The sequence below is a fragment of the Fusarium mangiferae genome, assembly GCF_900044065.1.
Source record: "Fusarium mangiferae strain MRC7560 genome assembly, contig: FMAN_scaffold002, whole genome shotgun sequence".
In the NCBI taxonomy this organism is placed as follows: domain Eukaryota; kingdom Fungi; phylum Ascomycota; class Sordariomycetes; order Hypocreales; family Nectriaceae; genus Fusarium; species Fusarium mangiferae.
This window is the reverse complement of record NW_024573922.1, coordinates 2,651,514-2,669,392: the sequence shown is the minus strand read 5'-3', so window position 1 is coordinate 2,669,392 and position 17,879 is coordinate 2,651,514. Positions and strand designations below refer to the sequence as shown.

Sequence of the window (17,879 nt, the reverse complement as noted above, 5' to 3'; positions counted from 1 at the left end):
CCACTGTAAGGATAGTCTCATGTACTGTATTATAGTTCAAAGCACTCATAAAGAGGGGTATACATCATTTATTGGGTACAAATAAAACATGGAATACTATGTAACAATGATGCCTTCTACGTGATAACCCAACGCCAACACTAGACTCCAAACCCATGACATGTTCCTCTAGTGGCTCTGAACCTTCCTATACGACGGAGGCTTCATTGTCCTCCTAATCAACTTGCCCGCGTATGGCGGAATCAATGAAACTGCACCAATGGCTAGTACACGCCAGACGAATCCCCTGAGCAGATGTTAGTACATATGACCCAGCAAATCAAGGACGACTTGCCATGTTATCAAGAACTGAAGGTCAAAGTATCCACCTAAGAAAGGTATGGAGCCGATATACAAGACGAAAGTGCCGATGATACTAATGATCATAATGGGATGCCATGTAGTGATCTCAATGGCCACCATGAGAAGTTCGTTGAGCACTAGAACGGTATAACTGACAGCAACCATCTTGGGCCCGTCGACTTCAGTGAGAATCTGCGACAAGCCCTGAATCATGCCGCCTTGGTAGATGGATACAAAGACCCAAACAAAGAAAGTTCTGTACGATAGAGATCGTCCAGAAGTGAGTTCCTTATAGAGCTCGGGGTAGAGGTTGGCAAGGTTCTCGTCCACATCCTTATCTAACACAAGCGACAGCACAGGGGCTGCAGTGTATACAGTAGCATAGCCGACAAGTAGCCAGTCCTACAATCGTTAGTTGTCAAGAACAGAGAAAAGAGTTCCTCGGCTTACCTTGTATAGACCCTCAGGCTCAAACTTGATAGCAATACTATACATAGTCTGACACACAGCAATGATCAAACCACGGTGAATAACAAACTGTGCGAGCTTAGCACTTCGCTTGTAACTGTTACGACCATGCCAGACCAATAGCTTGACCAGATGACAAAATTGCTCAATCGAAAAGTCTGCCGCCAAACTAGCCTGTCGACCTTCCTTGCCAACAATACCAACACCAACATCAGCAGCTTGGATCATTGAGACATCGTTGCCACCATCGCCGATACAGCATACGCGCTTTTTAGTGTACTCGCGGATGAGTTTGGCAACTTCGGCCTTTTGGTTCGGCGAACAACGGCAAGCAACAACGGTGGGCAGCTGGACGGCGATGGAGATGAACTCAAGACGGAAATGTGTCAGAAAGAGAGCCAGACTTTCGCCATCTACCAGGAGACAAGCGTCTGTCTTGCTTCGGAGGAAGTCAAGATGTTCTTGGGCGTTATCCTTCTTCTTGAGCTTGGAAACTGTATAGATGTACTGACCGCGAGCCACCAGTTTGGAGCTGACAGCAACACATCTGGCTGTCTCGACCTTGTCGCCAGTCAACATCCAAATCTTGATACCGGCATTGCGGAGGAGCTCTAGAGAGGGCTTTACGTCCTTCTGCAGCTTATCCTCGACACCAGTCACGCCAATTAGTTCCAGATCATGTTCCAGGTAATGCGAAACCACCCGCTGCATGCCAGCATCACGCCCACTGATCGAAAGCGAGGCTTCTTGATAGCGAGCCGAGAACTCCTTGTACTGATCGTATGAGAGCTTCTTGCGACCAACGACCAGCGTACGTAAGCCTTCGCGCGCCATATTGGCGGTCTCCTCGTCGAGCCAATCGTTCGCTGCAACGATGGAGCTCATGACGGTATCAGCACCCTTCTGGAAGAACCAGATCTCGCCAGTAGAGAGACTCGAGTTCTTCACCTTGACGTCTTCGTGGAAGTGGACGATGATACCCATTCGTTTGCCTTCGGAAGTAAAAGGGAAAACGTCAAGGATTCGCACGCGAACCACCGGTCTCTTGCTGTTCGTGTATTCCAACACCATACTCTTGCGATCTCGGTACACAAGTCTCAGGCCGACTGATTCTGTCCACTTGACGATGGCGATTTCGTCTGGAGATGATGCTTGATATCCAGTAACCTCTTTGCCATCCTCAATATCCACAGTAGGTGTAACATTATGGCAAAGGGCGAGTGCCAGAACTACATCTCGAACTCGCGTGCCAATCTCTCGTCTTGTTCGCGTCGTGCCCATAGTTGTAGTGCTAGAGTATGTGGATGACGGAGTGATAAGCATGTTCTGGGCAGCAGCGTCTGCAGAGGGCGGGATGTAGAAGCCTTGTTTAACATACGTTGACACCTCGTCCATTGCCTCGTTGGCATAAGACACAGTACCAACGTGAATTTTCTTCATTTCCATCTCATTTTGGGTTAATGTACCAGTCTTGTCGCTGAGCAGGTATTCGATTCGGCCGAGATCCTCAGGTATAGTACTTGTTCGAACAACTGCTCCAGGCATGCCAGGATCACGTTGTATAAACCAGGAATATGCGCTCTTGCCCATGTCCAGGTTCACACGCAGGCTGATGGGGACAATAGTAGAGAACAAAACCAAAAATCGCATGATCTTGACGTACCACACATTGTCTTTGGTGTTTCCGAAACCCTCGAGGGCGACAAGGATGATGGAAAGAGCCAATGTCAAGGCGCACAAGATTTTAGTCAAAGAGTTGATCTCGTATTCAAGTAGGCCGGTCTTGGAACGTGAGGGAGCTGTCGATAGAGCAGACCGCGTCTGAGGACCTGTGTACATGATGACGGCTAGTGTCGTGGCTTGCGAGGCGATGACAGTATTGGCCCATGCTGTGTTATCTATTGACAGAGCAGCCGTGTGGGAAGCGTCAGAGTCTTGTACCGTCGCATGGTGCGCCAGTGCATCCTTTCGGGATTCTACCAGCTCAATTGTGCCCAGAAACTCGTTTACCTTCCTGTCTGGCTTTCCACCGGTGACGCGCAGACGAACAAACTCCTCCGTTGGTAGATTTTGTGTGAGTGGTGAAGCAAGTCTGAGCTTCCAATCCGTCTCACCATCCAACTGATCGGTCCTGATGAAAGTCTCCCCTCCTGGTCCGCTTTCAGTCTCTTGCTCCGGTGCCGCTTCTGCGGGTTGTTTGCCCTTTGCTTGAGGCTCTTCACCGTCGAACGCCAACAAGGTATCCTCCTCTGCTGGTTCTTCGGGGATCGGTGCAGGGGCTGGTGCCTCGGAAGTGAAGCATTTCAATATGACAACATCTGCAGGTACACGTTGACCCTTTGTAAGTTTGAGAACATCGCCAACTTTCAAGTCTTTTGACTTGCGGCTGACTTCGACAACCCGTGAGGATGGCGGGGATGCCTCGACGTCGTCTTCCTCCAAAATGTCTGACAAGTTCTCCCGGGCCCCCTTTGACTTCTTCCTAGAGTGTTTCTGTAACACTTCAGACTTGAGCAGTTTTCTTTGGCGTACAGGGGCTAGATTGGAGTCGGCATCCTGAAAAACCAGAATGTTGTACTCTTCTGAATTCGCCTCAGTGTCTCTTCGCCGTCTGGCAATATCATCGAAGGCCTCCTTTCCCATGGTAATACAGAGTACAAACGCCAATGGTGCAATGTAGGTTAACAGGTAGCCAATTCTCAGGGCGGGTATCGCCTGCGACAGTGCCACGAGAAGGAAGTACATGTTGAAGAAGAAGGAGAATTCGTTATAGAGGGTTATAGGGAGGAATGTCAAGGCTGTGTACTTGGCATTTGAGATGATGTTGTTTGGAAATCGCACAGGCTGAGTCGATCCCACGGCCACATGTCGAGAGGAGGATGGGTCGTCGTCTTCTTGGTCCTCAGCATCGCTCGGTTCTGGTTTCTTCGAGCCCGACATGAAACTAGGGAGTCGTAACCGTGAAGATACTCGATCCGAGTTCATGGACTTCCGGTTCTGCGAAGGCTGGCCCCCTAGCAGTGGTTGATCGTCCTCATTGTAGCCGCTTCCTTCCGACCATCGAGATGCACTGCTGTTATGTTCCCCTAATAATGCCTGAGAATGCTCATCGTTTCCGTCCCTGTCCTGGCCGAGGTCGCCATACCCGCGATTCCTCTTTCCAGCTCGCCGCACTCCACCCATGCGCAAATTTCGCAGCGCTATCCGCGATGTCTGTGGCTCGGTTGAAGGGCGCTCGCTATCCCTTGGAGCTGGAGTAGTTGATACTGGGTCGAGCTCCTGAATATCTAGATCAAGGTCGGAATCGGAGTCATTCGCGGGAGAGTCGGGTGGGTCGGAAGCTCGATATCGTGGTGAGGGCGGCATCCCTGGCTAAGCTCCTGACGATGAGGAGGAATAGAAAAGGTGCTGTGTTATAGGTGAAGAATGGAGGATGGGAGCTAGCGGTGCTGCTCAGACATGCTGCGGCGGTGATGTGAGGACGTTTACGGTTCTTTTCGTAGTCGTGCTTTTCTGGTTGTAAGACTTTCCTCCCTCGTGTTCCTTGTCGGGGAATTCGGTGATCGTCTTTGTTCTTTCGGTTGTATACTGTTGGAGGCCGTCGAATCTTTAGGAGCTCTTATCTGTATCGCATTTCAGGGTCGAAGTCGCAAAGGGATCTACGCGTTCAATGTCCGTCCGGCGAACTTGATGTTGATGAATGCTAGCAGCAATCGAATAGAGGCCGAATTGTATTTCGTTTGGGACACTTGATGTTTGTTGCGAAATGGTGACTCGTGTCTTGGCTCACAAGGGACAGATCATTTCAAGACCGGGTGCTGTCTCATTTGTATTGTCGTAGCCTACGCTATAGCCAAGCGTCCTCTGGGGGGGGCGTCACCTTTAAAAGTGTCCCGCTACGATTTACAGAGGCTGGTTCTCATAGATACCTCCTATACAGCTGTAAGTTAGCCTTCTTCCAGGTATTTCACATGTAGCTTAGTGGGGCGTGGCGGTAGCTGTGCCTGACAGATTACGTGGAGGTGCATGCATGCTTACCCTGAACGGCCTCATGAAATCTCTAGTTCGTGGCTTTATGTCAACATGAGGAGGATACGTTTGATTTCCACTACAGAGTACACTACCTATCAGGCAGACGGATAATATTAAATTATATGTCTACGCCACAAGCATACGTACGTGCTTTGAATTATATGTAATATAGCCATCTTACTAGATTTTGTTCATTCAAAAAGCTTCTGGGCCGTTGTTCAACTCTCTCCGACATCTAGGGTATCATCATGAGAACCATTCACGCAACCCACGTGGTTATTCACGGCACTGCTCAGATGTTTGAAGGAGGAGATGGGTCATCATCAAGCTCAATAAGTTTATAGTTATCATTGAAGATAACAGTTTCGAATTAAACATCATCTTAAATACTCCATGCATTTTTTGCGAGGAGTTGTGTACCTAGTAGTTACGGATGTCTCTTGGGTACCTCGCTTTATTTCCGGTGACTTGATACTCCCCAGCTCCATCTCGTGCTATAGAAAAAACCAATTGTTATTTTCTTTTAAACATACTAACCGTCGCGCCTTAGCCACAGCAAGCCGTTAAACCCTGGAATCGTGTTTCATTCGTTGATAGGTTACGTATTTGATGAGTTGTATATACAAAACATCGTGTTATATCCAGTGGGAGTGATTGAGTGATATGGCAACCAAATTAGTAGCTACAGGGTAGACCAGAGTATGCACGTGACCGTCATAGCGTCTGAACGCGCCTGGTATCCATAGAGCAGCTCGTTGGCTCAGCTTCAGTCGCAAATATTTAGAAGCTTCTGCGACAGCAAAAAACAAACCATCATCTCGATCATCACATCACGAATTGCCCCACTACACGAATCGAAGACTCGCGCTGAGAAATCCGTCATCGAAAATAATAACTGTCGGCATATTCGACATCCGCCGACACCATGGTCCAGATCAGCGAGGTGAAGGGTAACAAGCGAGACAATCGCACAGCCGCCCATACTCACATCAAGGGCTTGGGCTTGAAACCAGATGGATATGCAGAGAAGCAAGCGGCAGGATTTGTCGGTCAAGTCGGCGCGCGTGAGGTAAGGACYGATTGAATCGAATATTGACTTATGAATACTTATTCGGTTGCTAGTCCTGTGGTGTTGTAGTGGACTTGATTCGGGCTCAGAAGATGGCTGGCCGAGGTGTGCTGTTGGCAGGAGGACCTGGAACCGGAAAGACCGCTCTCGCGCTCGCGATCAGCCAAGAATTGGGAACCAAGATTCCCTTTTGCCCCATCGTTGGCAGCGAAATCTATTCTACCGAAGTCAAGAAGACGGAGATGCTGATGGAGAACTTCCGAAGAGCTATTGGCCTCAAGGTCCGAGAGACGAAGGAGGTGTACGAAGGAGAGGTTACAGAACTCACACCCGAGGAGGCCGAGAACCCGTTAGGCGGCTACGGCAAGACCATTAGCACACTCTTGATTGGACTCAAGAGCGCAAAGGGACAGAAGAAGCTCCGCCTCGACCCAAGCATCTACGAAGCAATTCAGAAGGAGAGAGTGACGGTCGGCGACGTGATCTACATCGAAGCGAACACGGGTGCCTGCAAACGAGTTGGCCGATCAGATGCCTACGCCACGGAATTTGACCTGGAGGCGGAGGAGTACGTACCTATTCCCAAGGGTGAGGTACACAAGAAGAAGGAGATTGTGCAAGACGTTACGCTACATGACCTCGATGTGGCCAATGCCCGTCCTCAAGGCGGCCAGGATATTATGAGCATGATGGGCCAGCTAATGAAGCCCAAGATGACGGAGATTACAGACAAACTTCGTGGAGAGATCAACAAAGTGGTCAGCAAGTACATCGACCAGGGTGTTGCTGAGCTTGTGCCAGGCGTTTTGTTTATCGATGAGGTAACACACATCCCATCCTCCTTATCATAACGGGACGGGAACTCTGAGGCTAACCGATATGACGTTTGACAGGCACACATGCTCGATGTGGAGTGCTTCACCTACCTGAACAGAGCCCTGGAATCGCCCATCTCCCCCATCGTGGTCTTGGCCTCCAACCGGGGAATGTGCACCATCAGAGGCACTGACGACATTGTCGCGGCTCACGGAGTTCCTGCCGACTTCCTCACACGCTTGCTCATTATCCCCACAACGCCCTACGAGGCGGAAGAAATCAAGCGCATCGTGCGGATACGCTCATCAACCGAAGGCGTCTCAGTATCAGATGCTGCCATTGACAAAATCTCGGAACACGGTGTTCGCATCAGCCTGCGGTATTGTCTGCAGCTGTTGACCCCTGCAAGGTAAGTCACTGTGGCGAGAGGGGAGACCCTCTGGTAAAATAATCCGAGACACAGTTGCTGACTGAAGATACAGCATTCTTGCCAAGGCCAACGGTCGCTCTCAAATCGACGTTCAGGACGTCGCTGAATGTGAGGACTTGTTCCTTGATGCCCGCCGAAGTGCCGCCCTCCTCAGCAGCGAGGCCGGGCGAGGATACCTCGCGTAAAATGGAGAGGCTGCAGAACCTGGGAGTGTTGAATTTCAGTCTAGAAGGCGCTGGATGCGAGGGAAGACGTGTCATAATTACTACTTTTTTAAAGGAGCTACGTGGTTGATAAGGAAAGAAAACACCTGACCTCTAGCTATTGTGTACTTGATAGGGAACCATGGAATACTACAGAGAATTGGCGTCGGGCTGGCTCAGATTGGCCACTCGCTTTTAACCATTGGTCATATCAAAATGTGAGAGAGAATGGCATCTGCAAATCCCTGTCTAACTTTAGCTCCCTCTAACGTAGGTGGGAGGTGTGTGCCTCCCTTCCATGTCTTGTGCTCCCATTATAATAAGCCAAATCTAGACCAAACAACAAAGTGGCACCCTCCTACAAGCTCTTTGATCATTGAGCAACCACTTCAACTTTGGCATCCAAGCCCTTGACACTGGGTCAGATGGGATTGGGCGGTGGAGAGGGAGCAATCCTGCGTTACCAGTGCCAGTGCCAGTGCCAGTCTACCTCATCTTATTTCAGCTGCCGTCTCAAGCCTTGATGGGAACCGTTGGCCCGCATAACTAAATATGGTTAGATATTCAAAGAAAACCGCCCTTGGACGAGTTTATGCATCACGTGCTACGTATCAACTTGTGCCAATTTCGGAGACGACATTGTCTTTGTTTCAGTGCCTACGACCAAACATTCCAGCCCCAGACTAAGACTAGACATAGTCCACATTCCGGCTCGACATTACACTGCATTGTCGTTGTTGGATGAGGCTGGAATCAACAAGGGGCTAGTTAGAGTCAGAATGTGTTGTGCTTGGACCAGTTGAGGATCGGTATTCACATCATAATGAGTGGACGTGCTCTGCATAGGGAGACAAAAAGATGGACCAGGGAGGAAAGGGAGAAAAGATGATATATCATGGCAGAGTCCGTGGGCTGCGGTTCTCTTTGTGAGCGTTTCTTGTTTCCCGTCCCGTTTCGTTGGGTCCTATCACATTCGCTCATATTCCCACACACTCTCCTTCTCCCACTTGTTATCAGGTTTTAACTAGTTGACAGACCCTGGTTCTCTTTCGTCCTACTTTACTAGGGACTGCACCCGACTGCGGCAAATACCTTGTTCCCTGTTCCTGGTGCCGTACACTTCCTAGTGGTTAAGTGGCTACGGAGGTGCAGCTGTGACTGCCGACAGACCAGGCCATACATTGGATGTGCAGACGCAGGACCAAGCTCTAAGCCAAACCTGCAGAGAACCGGGACATGCAGTGCAGGGGTATTCCCCGCTGTTTCCTCTTAGCAGCCTCTGGTGCAGAACGGTTAATCTATCTTGAGCAGTGGTAAAGAACACAGTGGGAGAGTTGAACTGAGTTTATCAATGAACAAGAGGGTGTCATTGGATGACAAGAGAAAGGCCGGGACTTAAGGTGATAAGAAAAGAAAAGAAAAGAAGTGAAGAGAAGGGAACTCTAGGGCATCTAATAAAAGAAACAAGAGAAAGGCAAGACAAGAGATCAAAGACGAAGGAGATAATGAGCCACGCCTAATTTCCCACTTTAGGCCCCAACGGAAAGAAAGAAAGAGAGAAAGAAAGACAGAGACGGCATTGCAGGAGCAAGCAGTTTCATTGTTCTTTGGAGGCTACTGAATGGGCTACCATTGAACACACAAAGGCACAGCCCTGCACAGACAGACAGTGGCCCAACACTGCGAGAAACATCCCATCCTCTTTCAGTCGAGAAAGGGAAAAAAGAAGAGAGAAGAGCCTATTCTGAGGAGCGAAAAGGCCATAATAACACACGGTCATTGATTATATCTTTACTTCCTATATCTACCTCCTCAAGAAGTTGCGTCTCCTCAGCTCATCTCTCGGCCTCAATCTCAACGACACCGAGACCAGGGTACAGGGTCTACCACTTCCCGTTCGCTTGCCCGTCAGAGGAACCAAAGGAGAGGAGAGCAAGGCAGAGCAAAGCACAAGAAGATTTAAGCAAAAATGACACAGGTCATCTCTTTGGTTACGCCATCCCAGGCTATGACCCCGGCCCACTCCCCCATGGATTCTGATGACTACGATAGGCCCCGAGCCTTTCGTGCACTCCCAGACACTCCAGACTCTCCTAGTCCTCGCACTGCTGGCTTGGGTAGAAAACGTGCCGCTCCCATCAACACTTCTGACGCTAGCTATGGTAGACTTGAGAGACTCAAACTGAATACGCCGAGCAGTATGGCAAGTAATGAAGCTACAAGAGATATTTGTCTCTGCACTCCGGCGCCCAAGATCCCAAGACCTCGAAATGGTGAGTCGCTTCTGTCTTTGTTTCTATTTATTTATTTCTTTGTTGATATGCTATTTCGTTGGCCATGATAGTGAAGCTTGGAGTTGTGGATAGTGACAACATTTATGCACAACAATCCTCCGACATATGTTCAACATCATAACTAACCGTTACCAATAGCTTTCATACTGTATCGCCAACATCATCAAGCACAAGTCGTCTCTCGCAACCCAAACCTGTCCAACCCTGACATCTCCAAGATCATAGGAGAGCAGTGGAAGGACGAGCCCCAAGAAGTTAAAGACAACTGGAAAGCACTGGCAGACGAAGAAAAGCAACGCCATCAGCAACAGTACCCTGACTATCGCTATCAGCCACGACGTGGTAACAAGTCGCAAGGCCTCCGATCAGGATCTGTCTCCGCTGATGAATCTGGGAGATGCTTAAAGTGCAACCTCCGGTGCATTGCAACCCCTTCAACCCCCTCTACACCATACCCCACACCATCGGCAAGTGAAGGCAGAGCTCCCCCGTATCCATATACGCCAGCTTTGCGTGATCCAGAGGCAGCTCGTCGTGCAAGTTTTGGTAATCTGGCCATGAGACAGCCACCGCTATCCAAGCGTTCTCCTTATCGAGAAGCAGAGGAATACGGCCCCGAGTCACCAGAAATGAAGAGACGTCGTTACAACACTGCTGTCGGCTATCACCCGATATCATCCCCCGGAACGATGGGACGGGCACTGTCACTAGGAGCGGCTTCCCAGAGACCTTACCCTGTCACGCCTCTGCCCGAGCCGTACTTTACCAGATCAAAATCAGGCCCGATGCCTCCCCCACCTCGACCAGCAGCAGGAGGACCTTGGCCCGACCAGGAACATCGAGGCCGGCACCCTTCTTATGAGGATGAGTCCCTCAGACTTCCTCCACTGCAAACTCAAACTGCCATGTCTCCCACGAATGCGCAAGAGGTTGATATTCGACAGCTCCAGACTCCAGTCACGGGGCTTGGAATATCAAATGCTCGAGACCCTCAAGCTAGAAGCGTGGAGGCCATGGTCATGTCTATTCCGTTCACGCGAAAGCTGTCTGTGCTTTCTAAGATAAATCACACTCCGATCAGCTCTCTAGGTTCTGGAACTTTATCTCTTGAGAAAGTCGAGAATAGGGGGGCTGTCATTGCCGTAGAGGGACCGAAGCCAAGAATATTGAAGCAGGTTGGCTTGCTGGTTGAGCGAGCGCTTTCGACCTCCAGCGAAATCGCGCTCAAGACCTGGGGACAGATAACGGAAGACGAGGCCAAAGGCAATCAAACTGGCTCCCAGGATAACGAAGAACCTTCAGAGTCGAACCCCAGCCTTGTGTCATGTTTTGAAACGATGATTCAATGGCACCAGAAGTCAAGAGAGATGGTAAAACACATCACCAGCCAACCCGAATCGCTACGTGGCTCACAGCGGGAGAGGGACTCAGATTCACCAATTTCGCGACGTGGTTCAGTTGAAGAGGACAATGCCTCCAGATCATCACGGGATGACAACGGTAGTTCAAAGATACCGGTTGCCCTTATTAAGGAAGGATTCAGCCTCACTCTCTCGGACTCGTTCGCCTGTACGATACCCATCGCGGACGCCTATGCACCGATCGACCATTGGCAGTGGATGGCCACCCTCTGGCGCGGTACCATCAATCCCGACCTTGTTGTCTACGTGAAACCAAGTCTAGAGGACGAGATCGCGAAGTGCGGAACGGTCGATTCATACAAGGGGCTCATGGTTGTCCGTGTTGCGGTGGGTAAAGACTTGGATGATGCAACTGAACGACGAATTGTTTTTGAAGTCATTGAATGGGTACGGGGAGGGAGCTTCAGAGAGAAACTCGACAAGGCACGTTGAGATGACCGAAATACGATAATTCTTTTTTGGAAGTGGGCGATGATAAGGACATTGTCAAGGCTACACCTGGATCTGAGGATAAAACTTGCAGCACCGCATAACTGATGGGGTTGTTTATTTGGAGGAAACATGTGTTGGTTCAGCTAATATCACATTCCTATCCAAAGGATGGGAGTAAACATGTAAAGATTAGTAGGTAGGAGTCCATGGCGTCAATACTCTCACATCTGTTTTTTGTTTGTTTGTTTGTTTGTTTACATACGCTTCCAATAATGAGCATAGTCTGAGCCAAGTCTGGAGACTAAACAGACAAAGAATATGACCTGAAATGCTAATTATAGCCCAAAGAAATAAGCATCTTTCTATTCTCTTTGTTCGGCCTAGGTACACCTGACGTCTTCCAAGTGAACCTGAAGCTAAGCACCCTTACAATTATAGTACTAAAGGTATTGATATCCAATCCCTGCAAGTCGGTGGAGTTTGAGTTTACCCCTGCAGCAAATGTACGTACCTTAACCGCTAAACGCCGGGAATGACAGCCGCCATCGTAATTTATCCGGGAGGTAAACGCGCCCTGACTCTAGGGACCAAACTCAAGTACCGCTCCACTACGCACTACCTACCTTACCCAGACAGCTCCCCTCCCGTCTAATTAGTACTGTACGCGCCTCAGGAGACAGCATCAACAAAGACAAAGAAAAGGCCGACGACCCCCCTCCTCGACACCATTAAAGAACACCTCAAGTACTAGCGGTGCCGGCACGATGCCCTACGATCTCGACAACACCTTATAATGCCGGATTTCAAGCCTGGGCAGACTGTCCAACTAAACGATGGCTCCAAGGCCATCGTTCGTTTCGTGGGCACCACTCACTTTCAGGTCGGAGAATGGATAGGCGTTGAGCTGGAGACCAAGACGGGCAAAAACGATGGAAGCGTTCAGGGTGAGCGTTACTTTGATTGCCCCATGGGCTATGGCATGTTTGTCAAACCTGTGATGGCCAAGATTATCGCACAAGCACCTACACCAAAGCCAACTGCTCGGAAGCCTGCTGCAAGGCCAAGCAGCTTCGCACCAACTTCAGGTAGAGCCTCGAGTGCGGCAGGGGACGCAGGCTTGGGTAGAAGAAAGAGTCTCAATGCTCCCAGTCCTAGCCCAGTACCTAGAGTCTCACGGCCGACAAGCATTGCAAGAGTAGGTGCTGTGGTACAGCTGTTGAGTTGAAAGCTAACCCGGATCAAGTCACCTACGAAATCTCCCACAAAGCAGTTGAGTGCTGCTTCGAGCACCACTGTATCCCGAACAGGAACACCATCAAATGCGCGCGTCCCTTCCGTCGGAGCAAAGTCGCGCCCATCAGTTGGAGGACCACGAACATCTATGGGTCCTCCTCCACCCACTGCTCGAACAAGACAAGTATCTACTTCGTCGGGCACAGCAAGAGCTGCATCCGCAGCCCCGAGGACAACGACTAGCCGCATGTCTTTGGCCGGACCACCACGACCAGCATCTCGGCCAGCATCTCGGCCAAGCTCAGCAGCCAGACGGACATCTGTCGACTCGCAAGCAAGAAGAGGCTCCTCGGACAGAGATGACGTTGCTTCTCCTATTAAGGATAATGGGGACATTCTTTCACCTCAGCCCAGGAGCCCTGTTCAAGCTAGAACAAAGGCGCTTGAAAAGCTTACAGGTGGACCTTCATCGCGAACAACCACACCCCCTGCAGCACGAAAACCTTCATCTACGACAACCGGACCCCGTCCTGCTGCAAGTACGGCAGCAAGTCGAGAAATCGAAGACCTGAAGGCCAAGTTGAAGGTTTTAGAGCGCAAACGGGCTGAAGATCGAGACAAGTTAAAACAACTTGACAAAGTCCAGGGCGAGAGAGACAAGTTCGAGAGCGTCATCCAAATGCTGCAACAAAAATACCAACCGCAACAGCAGGAAAATGCTGAGCTGAAGAAGTTACTGAAAGAGGCGGAAATGCGACTTGATTCCGTTGAAGAGCTCCAGGCAGAGCACGACAGCATATTAGAACTAGCAACACTCGACCGGGAAATGGCGGAAGAAACAGCGGAGGTTCTGAAGGCCGAGCTGGAGGCTCTGAAGGAGAAAGCCGAAGAGATGGAATTGGAAGTTGAGATTTTGCGGGAAGAGAACGAAGAGTACAGCAAGGGAATGGCCCCCGAAGAACGAGCAACTTCAAGCTGGTTGCAGATGGAACGGACGAACGAACGATACAGGGAAGCTCTTGTGAGATTACGTGACCTAACTCAGGAGACAGAGGAACAACTGAAAGGTCAGATTAAAGGGCTCGAGGAAGACGTTAAAGAGTTCAACACTATGAAGGAGGAATTCTCCAAGTGCCGCGGAAAGCTCGAGCAGTCAGAAAGTGCCGTGGAAGATTTACGTCAACAACTCGACAATGCGCTTGGTGCTGAAGACATGATTGAAGACTTAACGGAGCGCAACATGAGCATGTCTGAACAAATCGAAGAGTTGAAGGCTGTCATTGATGATCTCGAGAGCCTGAAGGAGATCAACGACGAGCTCGAGATTAATCATGTGCAGAACGAAAAAGAGATGCAAGAAGAACTCGACTTCAAGGACAGTGTCATTGCTGAGCAGGCTCGACGAGCTGCCCAGCAAGAAGAGTCTCTAGAGGATATGGAATATACCCTCTCACGCTTCCGGGAGCTGGTGACAAGTCTGCAGAGCGACCTGGACGACATGAAGGCCTCACAAGCTGTGACTGAAGGCGAGTCAGAGAAACTCAACGACCGATCCAGGGCCATGATGGATCTCAACATGAAGCTTCAGATCTCAGCATCCAAGGCTCAAGTCAAGACTATCGACCTCGAACTACGACGACTGGACGCCCAGGAAGCAGAGCAACACCTGGAGATGGTCAAGCTATTCCTCCCTGACACTTACAAGGAGGACCAGGATTCCGTTCTTTCTCTGCTTCGCTTCCGTCGGGTGGCCTTCAAAGCGAACCTCCTCAACAGCTTCATCCGCGAACGACTCAATGGACAGCCTCATCCTGGACACGAGGACGATGTGTTTGCTGGATGTGATGCCTCGGATAAACTCGTCTGGGTGTCTACTATGTGCGATCGCTTCGTCAACGACATGACGCACTGCACCATCGAGCAGTTCTCCAAGTACCAGAACGCACTGCACGAGCTAGAGCCTGTTGAGCGAGCCCTGAACGTCTGGATTGACGGTCTTCGCCGCGACGACCTGAAGGAGAAGACTTGCGCCGACGAGTTGCATCGTACCATTGCCCTCCTTTCTCACCTGGGAGAGGTGCACATCTCTAACAGCCTGGCTAACTATGCTGACGATCTTCACATGAAGGCCATGGTTATGCAGAGCCACCTTGACTCCGCAGCCGTTTCCTTTACCACCGTGCGAGGCCTCGTTCAACGAGTGGTTCCCGCTGAGGGCGAGGAGGATGAGCTGGCTCAGCACTTCGCGAAGAAGTCTGAGGCGGTTGTTACTCATACTCGAGGCACAAAGGTCATCGCTGCCAAGGCTGTCCGGGCCCTCCAGGATTTGCGCTCGCGATCTCTGTCTCTACTGCCAGACACCAACGAAGCGTTTGAGCAATGTTGTGAGGCGACGCAAGAGCTTGCCGATCTAGCACGACAGATTGGTCTCGGCATTCACAGCTTGTTCACTTCCGACGGGGGTCGCACTGAGCCCTTCACCTATGCAGAAGTACAAACTGCTGTTTACAAGACAGTCCTATCTGTCAGCACATTAAGCGAGTCGGACCTGTTCTCTACTTATTTGTCCAAGTTGCGAGCCGTCACCACTCAAATCAGTGACCTGGTGTCACTTGCTACCGACCTCGACCAGGTTCAAGAGTTCGACGTCACTCCTGCGCCCTGGCGACTGCGTTCGCAAGAGCTCAAGGCTCTCAAGACCATCCCCGTCGACGCGGAGGAGGAGCTGCGTCGCCTCAAAGAGGAGCATAGCGAGGCTCGCCGCACCATCGCCCAACGTGATGAGCATCTCAGCACTGCTGTCCTCAAGATCGAGACGCTCGAGTCCAGAATGCGTGATGCCCAAGCTAACATTGATCGCATTGCCAAGCTGCAAGAGGAGCTTGAGGCTTCAGGCCAGCAGATCGGTAGCCTCAAGGAAGATATTGAGAAGCAAGATCGTGAGCTCAAGAATCTTGAGTCAGAGCGCGATAAGTGGAAGAAGATTGCCAGCGATAGCCGTGCTTACGCTGATGGCGCAGATGCTGCTGGAGCCAAGGCAGGCCAGGAACGAGCCGTTGCCACAGCTCGCGAGATGGATGCCCTCAAGAAAGATATCGAGAGTCTGCAGTCTGCAGTTCGATATCTACGCGAGGATAACCGCCGGGCCCGTACATCCGAGCAACATAAATACGAGTGGCTTGCTGAGCCACTCAAGAAGCCTACTTCTGTCGCTGAAAAGCGCCGTAACATGATCGCAGCCGAAGGCAAGGATGTCCTCGGCGAGCTCGTCAAGATGGCGTCTTCCGCCTCCCTTTACGACTTCTCTTCCCTGCCCCAAGACAAGCTCGCCTGGAAGCCTGTGCGATCAACGCCGCAGTATCACGCAGCCAAGCAGATGGAGGATTATGCAAGCTGGGAATCCTGGCAGGAGTCGGTCCTTAAGAAGGCACAAGTTCTCCAAGGACAAACGGCTAACGCTGAACGGAGAAAGAAGACTCCCACAGCAGCTCGTCTACGTATTAAGTTGCCCGGCGTCGACGGAAAGGTTGTGCCAGGCTCAGGAAGAGGTGTCCAGATCGTGGGATCGCAGGAATGGGAGGCTCTGCAGGGCCGGTTGGCTGTATGATTATAGAATATTACATACCCCTTGATTTCGTCTTTGTCTTTCATCAATTCTGGTGGATTTTGTTGGTATGAGAGAACGAATAGCAAATCTACGTAGCAGAAGCAAGCCTTGCCAAACCACCCCTGACATTCAGGGGCTTTTAGGAATTGAATCTTGAATCATTTCATCTTTTTTGTTCATCTGTTTATGCTTGATCGCTGGGTATCTCTATCCTTCCCAGATCATGGCACCCTCATACATTCCGGACAATAGATCCTCTCATGCTTTACCCTTACCCTTCTTATCCTTCTTCTTCTTACTACCACCACTGCTACTCTCTTCACCACCACCTCCTTGTACACCCATGAGGGCTGACATTGGGTCTCCACCACCCTGCATCTCCTTCATCATATCCTTAAACAGATTCTCAGAGACACCACCACCGGTCATAGCAGCACTTAGATACGGCACCAACTCGCCCATCTTCCATCCGCGCGGCACAGCGGGCTTGGGGTAGGGCTTCCCAGCCTCAGGCTGTAGCTGGCCTCCGATGCGGACACGCAGGCCGGGGCTGTCTTCGGTCGTAGGGTTCTCGCGCAGGTGTTCAGCAACAAGACGATACAAATGATGCTTGTTCTTGACAGGGTGGCCAGGCGTCTTCTTCAATCCGACCTTGACACGGCCAGGGTTCGCCCAATCCTTGGGATGCACCTTTTCAGGTTCAAAGAGTGTTGGTAGGCGTAGTCTCGAGCAGGCGTTTGCGATCTCTCGCGCAAGGGGATCCTTCACAGCGAGTTCAGCGCCCACACGACGGCCCTCTGCGCGGGATCGTGATGCATCGAAGTACACAGGGTAGAGACATTGGAAATCGGCGTAGGCAGATCGATCGGCTGAGGCGGGCATGGTACCGCCAGCAGGGGCATCGGCGGGGACGATGGCGGGCATCTGACGAGGAGGAGCTACAGCAGCGGGAGCTGTTTTAGGAGCGGCCTCTGAGGGTTCGACTCGGCGCATGATATCGGAGTCGGCGAAATCATCAATATCGGCCTCTGCAGGGTCAGAGTCGAAGTCGCTGTCCGACACCTCTTCTATTCTTGGGTGGGACATTTTTGCGGTTTTGGTGGGTTGCCAGAGGACGATGAGGAGGAGGGGTAAAGTTGGAGGGACGTTTGTTAAGTGTCAGTATCCTCCAGCAGTTGAGAAAACACCGAGCTCGATACAGGCGAGGCTCCTCGTCGGGGGTGTACAATTGAGGCCCAAAGACTCGGGACGGTAACGGTTGAGGTGAGGTTGAGAGATATGGGGTACAAGTGGGACATGGAAGGTGGCACTTTGCCCATGAAGTTCACCCAAGCGCGGTGTGGGATGAGCCTCAATGTGGGGTATAGGTACTTAAGGTAAAGTTTGTGTTGCTCACCGAGCTCACCGAGAGTTATTCCTATTGGTACGAAAATGAAGGGTCAGAAAGACAGGGGCAAAAAGAGTGGTAAACTTTGTTATTAACTACAAGAATTCCATAAAGTAAAAACTTATCTGGCTATCTAGTGAAATAC

The 17,879-nt window shown here is 50.7% G+C and overlaps 5 protein-coding genes across 5 annotated transcripts; 3 read left to right on the top strand and 2 right to left on the bottom strand.

The window, feature by feature from the left end:
• Nucleotides 1-168: 168 nt before the first annotated feature.
• Nucleotides 169-4,176, bottom strand: FMAN_05820 (putative P-Type ATPase related to neomycin resistance protein; the record flags this gene model as incomplete). Its single annotated transcript, XM_041827477.1, has 3 exons — nt 169-286; nt 335-744; nt 793-4,176. The coding sequence occupies 3 exons, from the start codon at nt 4,174-4,176 to the stop codon at nt 169-171; spliced, it is 3,912 nt and encodes a 1,303-aa protein (XP_041678436.1).
• A 1,591-nt stretch (nt 4,177-5,767) lies between these two features.
• Nucleotides 5,768-7,342, top strand: FMAN_05821 (putative RUVB-like protein; the record flags this gene model as incomplete). Its single annotated transcript, XM_041827476.1, has 4 exons — nt 5,768-5,911; nt 5,965-6,732; nt 6,805-7,136; nt 7,210-7,342. 4 exons carry the CDS (start codon nt 5,768-5,770, stop codon nt 7,340-7,342), a joined length of 1,377 nt encoding a protein of 458 aa, XP_041678435.1.
• A 1,987-nt stretch (nt 7,343-9,329) lies between these two features.
• Nucleotides 9,330-11,507, top strand: FMAN_05822 (uncharacterized protein; the record flags this gene model as incomplete). Its single annotated transcript, XM_041827474.1, has 2 exons — nt 9,330-9,633; nt 9,793-11,507. The coding sequence occupies 2 exons, from the start codon at nt 9,330-9,332 to the stop codon at nt 11,505-11,507; spliced, it is 2,019 nt and encodes a 672-aa protein (XP_041678434.1).
• A 793-nt stretch (nt 11,508-12,300) lies between these two features.
• Nucleotides 12,301-16,347, top strand: FMAN_05823 (putative dynactin (150 kDa dynein-associated polypeptide) ro-3; the record flags this gene model as incomplete). The annotated part of the gene is made up of 2 exons (XM_041827473.1): nt 12,301-12,702; nt 12,751-16,347. 2 exons carry the CDS (start codon nt 12,301-12,303, stop codon nt 16,345-16,347), a joined length of 3,999 nt encoding a protein of 1,332 aa, XP_041678433.1.
• Nucleotides 16,348-16,605: 258 nt separating this feature from the next.
• FMAN_05824 (uncharacterized protein) lies at nt 16,606-17,433 on the bottom strand (the record flags this gene model as incomplete). Its single annotated transcript, XM_041827472.1, has 1 exon — nt 16,606-17,433. One exon carries the CDS (start codon nt 17,431-17,433, stop codon nt 16,606-16,608), a length of 828 nt encoding a protein of 275 aa, XP_041678432.1.
• Between the last annotated feature and the right edge of the window lie 446 nt (nt 17,434-17,879).